A 6,433-nucleotide genomic window follows, 5' to 3' on the forward strand; every position below is an offset into this window, starting at 1 on the left:
AGTAGAACTACACACCCACCCACAATGAAGAACAATAATTTTCCTCACACACTGTAATATGACATTTCCCAATGGTTCATTCTTACTCAACTCAGGATCAATATACATCAATATTATTCTCAGGAATGTGAAAGTTCCTATTATGTAGTCAAAAATGGAATGACAAGATTTAAAATACATGATTTTACATTATAATCCAACTATCACAAGATTCTGCCTAAATTGTACATATGCCACATTTCCACATGGAGAAAACAATTACTGCTTACAAATTCTCACACCAGATCACTTCTTTTAGCTGTTCCTATGTAATGAAAGGACATCCCTATACACATATCCATACTCCAAAAAATAATAAGGAAAACAATCTTATGGGGACAAGCTTTAATTTTAAACCATACATGCTGAAGCAACTATTAGGAAGAGAAGGGTTCATAGAACAAAACCTTAATCAAATAGGTGATACAGCCATTCAAGAACTCCAACTAAGCTACATTCTTTAGCCTATTGAAAAAAAAAAAAGCAAAATTAACCATTTCTAGTCTATTTCCTTATTCAAGTCCTACTACTCTACCTTAATTTCAACCTCCAAATATTTGCCCAATAAAATGCCATCATCTGAACAATCATTGTCATCCGCTGACTCAGAACTTTGAGTTTCTTCTGCAACTTTTCTTTTAGCTAAAGATGATTTAGAATGACCTGCTTGGGCAGAATGAGCACCCCTAGTTTTAGTTTTAGTTTTGTCTACACTATGCACTCTCATGTGCCTCTTCAAATTTACTTGATCTGCATAAGCCGAGTCACAGACACTGCATTTGAAAGGCTTTTCACCTGTGTGCGTCCGAAGGTGCCTTTGCAGGGAGCCGGCCACGGAAAATGAAGAATCGCACACTTTGCATTTGTACGGCTTTTCGCCTGTGTGTATTCTAATGTGCACTTTCAGATTCCCCGGTCGCGAGAAAGAAGCGCCGCAAACTGTACATTTGTGAGGCTTTTCGCCCGTGTGTGTCCGAAGATGCATTTTGAGCTTCCCGGATGCCGAGAACGAAGAATCACAATGTGTACATTTGTATGGTTTTTCGCCCGTGTGCGTCCGAAGGTGGACTTTGAGTGTGCCGGATTCCGTAAAAGAGGACTCGCAAATTGAACATTTGTAAGGTTTTTCGCCCGTATGTGTTCGAATGTGGACTTTAAGATCCTCGGGTCTGTAGAAGGAAGAAGCGCAAGCCGAGCATTTATACGGCTTTTCCCCCGTGTGTTTCTGAAGATGAAGTTTCAGCGAATCTGCACGAGTGTACGAAGAATCACAAAGTGAACATTTGTATGGCTTGTCAATGTGTGTTCGAAGGTGAGTCTTAAGATCCTCCGAAGTAGAAAAGGACTGACCACACACCGAACATTTGTACGGATTTTCGCCTTTATGCATCATAAGGTGCTTTTTCAGAGAATGACTATGAAGAAAAGACGACTCGCAAAGTGAACATTTGTGAGGTTTTTCGCCTTTATGGATCATGAGATGCGTTATCAGAGAATCGGTTCGGAGAAAAGACGACTCGCAGAACGTACATTTGTACGGCTTTTCTCCCGTATGTGTCCGAATATGTTTTCTCAGAGTTCTGGATTTCAAAAAAGAAGAATCACAAAAGGAACATTTGTAAGGCTTGTCATCAGAGTGTGTCTGAAGATGCTTTTCTAGGCAATCAGCTGACGAAAAAGAAGAGTCACAAAATGAACACGGGTGAGATTTATCTTCCATCTGAGTCCAATAGTGACTACTGAGAGCAGAGGCAGAAAATTCAGGTTTACAGTGTGCACAGCTCTGGTGCTTTTCACATCTGCAAGCCATTGTTTCTCTTTTTCTGTCCTTTTTTACTTTGACACTGCACTACAACATGAACTTTTTAGGTCTTTACCACTGTGCATTCATGACTTCCCATTTCTATGACCTAATTTTCTTGTGTAATCCTGGGCTTTCTTGTCCACCTTAGCAGGCTCTGAAATTATTAATAGGGTTTTGTAACATTTGCAAGTTGCCATGACAGTATCATGTATTAACACAAAAATACTAGATAAAATTCTTAATGCCCTTAAAAGAAAATGTATTAATAGCAACTCCATTTAACATTTTCATATTTGCATACTGTACAAATTCATTTGTATCATGAACACTAAATCATGAATATATATTGCCAAATAATGTTAACATACAGCTTCATAATAAAAAAAAATATATATATATATACATATATATATATCACCATTTTATAACATACAATGCCAAGGATGTAGCATTCCAATCTATCAAAGCAAAGTTATTTTATCTGATCTATAAAACTTTATTCTAGCAGTAAAGAGGAAAGTCCTTGATAGGAAATTCCTAAATGAAAGAGTTTTAACTATAGTCTCAGAAAACCCCATATTTCATATGGTGAAATACTCAATCTTGTCAAAATATGGATGATAATAAAGTATCAAGTTGGCAAGAAATTAATGCATTATTATACCCATAGGGTCGTTATAATATTCAGTGCTATATCCAAAAATATAGCCTTGTGATGCCTCCCACTTCACCTGTCCTCAATTAAAATCTCCTTGTTATACTTTTTCTCATTTCAATGGATGTCAATACGTGTGTATATGTACATACATACACATATGTAAATATATATATTGTTAATCCATTGTTGCCTTGGGTTTCATTAAATGGAAAAACCGCACCCCCACAGTGGTTGGTAACAGTCCTCAGAACCTCCCACAGATCTCTCAAGGAAGAGCCTTTGGACTGTTGTCGGTGTTTTATCAGTATAGGATTGTTTTTGTCACCAGCTCAAAGTGGTAGGAGAAAAGTTGCCAGTTGTCAGCTCTCCATGTATGAAAAAATGTAAGAAATACAGTTGAAGTTGATAAAAAGAGATCTTGAGCCCAGTCCAGAGACTATACTGGTCCCTCAGGGCTGCAACTAATGAAGGTGAGATGGTTGACAAGTTTTGAAAAATGGCCAACTTTGCTGTCCATCCTGTAAGGCTACCACATCCAGATATTGATCTCTCTCAAATATATATATATATAAATACATTAGCTTTAATATCTATAAGTATATTATCTCTAATCTTACTGTAGACAACCCATCTATTTTACTGAAACTACTTCTACCCTTTATTTGTTACTCCTCTATTTCCTTTTTTATTTTTTCTATTTTATTTTATTTATTTTTATTCAACACCTAATCTCCTGATCTATCACTCCCTAGTCACTGTCCTCACCTGTTTGGTCATCTTTTTCATTTTCATTTCTTCCTCTGTTGTATCCATCTTTACCATATTCTTGAATTTGTGTTTGCCTGTAAGTTTCCATGCCCTATTCATTGTCTCATTCAATGTGCATTATAATTTACACTTCATTTTCTCTGTCCATAAATCTACTTAATATCCTTTTGTGTATGTCTTTCTCACTGCCCATAATTAATTGCACAATTTCCTCTGCTTCCTGTATTTCCTTTATCTCTTTCTGTTCTTGCTAGTAAATGATTATTTTTCCATCCTACCACAATATTATGTTTGTCTACTACTTCTCTTACCAGCATTTCTCTACTCTCTTCACCTTTCCGACATCTTCCTTTTCCTCTCCTTTGTCACCCCATAACCTTATTAAACTGAACTTTCTCTTCTTCATGTATCTCTAGCCAAAACTTATCTTTCTCTTCCTTTAACTTTCACCTTTCAATATGTTACACTTTCTCTTTTGATTTTCTTTGAAATTAGACATTATTTAACTGGCATTCTAAATCATCTATTCTTGCCACGTCAGCTGTTAACTATTTATTAAGTGTATTCTTTTCTTCCCTTATGTCCTACTACTGTTATCAACTCATTTATTGTGATTTATTTATTTTTCATTCTATTTTTTATTTCTATTTTTTGGCAAAAGATTGGAAAGGAAGAGCATAACAGGAGAACTTTTGGTCCATAATTAGGTCAGATGCAGGAAAAAAAAAAAAAAAAAAAAAAAAAAAATATATATATATATATAATATATATATATATATATATATAATAAACAAATAAAACATTATAATAGATATAGAATAAATGAATAATAAGATATAAACATAATAATGAGTAAATAATAATTAATTACTAAATAAAATAAAACAAATTAAATAGAAGGCATTGCAGCATATTGCTTTGGTGTTTATTGAAATGAATCTTAAATTGTTAACTGTACTTACATTGCACTACCTCTCCAATGTTTATGCCATTCCTTTACTACATGGTTGGCTGGTCTATATTATTTCTAGTAAGACTATTATTATTATTAATTTCCCATTCCTGTTCAGGGCTAGTACCAAGTTTACTATTGTCTCCAGTATTTTTGTCAACACACACCTTCACCTAACTACCTTCCAAATTCTTGTCTGTCTCATACTAAATCACTTCCCATTCTTCACATAAAAGGACTCTATGCACCCCCCTCCCCCAGGTTCCAAAACCACTTTTAAGTAGTTGTATCACTGTTGACTAATTCCACTGAGCAGGGGATACTGTTTCACCATGGCCGCCAAAATTATATTTTCTTATGAGGTAATGTATGGGCGTATGATGAATGATCAGATCTAGTGATTGTATAAGTTCAGATTACATAGTGTGGAAGGACCCAAAACCTTCTATTAGGTACATTAGATCAGGTTTGATTTGCTATTGGCCTTTGAAGTCTTTTACCTAGTTGAGCATATATTGAAGTAACTAACCTAACCTCCTGCAAGGAAAGGTGTTGGGGGGGGGGGAGTTAGCTTTAAACCCTCCTCAGATGTAAAAAGGAGGGGGGGGATGGGGGGCAAACTGCTAAGGTAATCAAAGGTAGTTTCAGTGTTTAGCATGACCCTATGACCTAAATCCATGCAAGAAATTAAACAACAGTAGGGAATGCATAATCTATAACCTTTTAATTTCCCGCAAAATACAATTAAGATATCTTAACCTCCACCACACCTAACATAACTTACCTTTGTCTAATTTAACAAGCTTATATCACATGCTTTCTAATTCCCCTTGTTTGCCTGTTCCTTTAATTGGTCTATTTATGCTTTCTTAATCAAACCTACATTTTTTTTGCAATCCTTGTAGTTCCAGACAAGACTTAAAAAAAACATCTCAAATATAGTATTACCAGAAAGTAATCTCTTGAATTTGGAATTTAATTCACAATAACCTTTCCTGGTATTTTTTGTATAAAGTATTACACAATTTTTATATCTTTACAGCAAAAAGGCATTTTTCTATCACAATGTCATTTTCCTCCTCTTTCGCTGGTATCATAATATCTATAGGCTATGGCTATATCTATCCTGTTACCCCCACTTCAGTATCTTATCTTGGATCATTTATATGCATTCACAACCAATTACTGTTGTATTTCATATACGATTACTGTCACAAGACATTCGGTACCTTTACCATCTGTAACTCATCTAACAAGTGATATGAGGGGATTCATTAGATTAATTATAGCGCGTTGTTTCCTTTTTTCCCCAACCCCCACAAATACATAAATTCATTGTATGCCCCTCATAATGTGGGATAAACGCAAATACATGGTTTTTATGCTTGTATATTGATTTAAAAATACGGTTTCACCCGATGTTATCCTAAACAACTGCGACAATTTAATTATTGTATTCCGTACCTTTAAAAAAATAAATTCGTGTGTCTTAACACTGGTTAAGGCTCAAAATCACAATAGAAAGTTACTAGAATCAATAATATAACTTACTCTTCAATGATTTCTAAAAAGTCCACACAGGAAATGACGTATGATTTTAGTGAGAGGCCATATTTGTTTACATCATATTGCTCGACTCTGCTACTACTGGCCTCCTTTTGATTTTTACATAGTAATTTATAAAGAAATTATTTTATGACCGTTATTTTAAAATAACCCTAAATTAGAATTAATTAATTTGTATTCGCCATGGGAAAAAGTGGAAAAATAACAAAATTTGATTAGAACAGGGTACGGCCAAACGTACTTTTTGTCAACAAGCATTAGGGGAATTATAGCATTGAACAAATGTTGTCGTTGCTGGAAAGAAAATATTCCATGAGGATAGCAGAAGAAACTGTAGACATCCTTTATAGAGTGCAGGGTCTCCAACAATGAATAAAATGCTGAATGACTCGGTCTATATTTATATCACAAGTTCCTAAATTACCGACTGTTTGAAACATGTATTCGGTATCCTATTCGTGGGCAACAGGTCTACGTAAATCCGATTTAATATTTTACCAACTACATTCCAAGGTACAGAATACCAACTATATTACAAGTTATGTCAGCAAATATAGAGTAGTAAACGTTATTTTTACATTGGCTATAGGCGATCATTTACATATAGGTACTCATAGTTAACATGGGCGAGGGCCTAAGTCTTGTG

At 34.8% G+C, this 6,433-nt stretch overlaps 1 protein-coding gene across 1 annotated transcript; it reads right to left on the reverse strand.

Annotated features, from left to right (window-relative positions):
* Positions 1 to 270: 270 nt before the first annotated feature.
* On the reverse strand, positions 271 to 5,863 carry LOC143031735 (uncharacterized). The gene is made up of 2 exons (XM_076195958.1): positions 5,773 to 5,863; positions 271 to 1,997 (listed from the first exon to the last, which is right to left on the reverse strand). The coding sequence occupies exon 2, from the start codon at positions 1,847 to 1,849 to the stop codon at positions 566 to 568; it is 1,284 nt and encodes a 427-aa protein (XP_076052073.1). The 5' UTR covers positions 1,850 to 1,997; positions 5,773 to 5,863; the 3' UTR covers positions 271 to 565.
* Positions 5,864 to 6,433: the final 570 nt, after the last annotated feature.

Source organism: Oratosquilla oratoria, chromosome 12 (genome assembly GCF_046742065.1).
Source record: "Oratosquilla oratoria isolate Oo_2021 chromosome 12, ASM4674206v1, whole genome shotgun sequence".
NCBI classification, from domain to species: Eukaryota; Metazoa; Arthropoda; class Malacostraca; order Stomatopoda; family Squillidae; genus Oratosquilla; species Oratosquilla oratoria.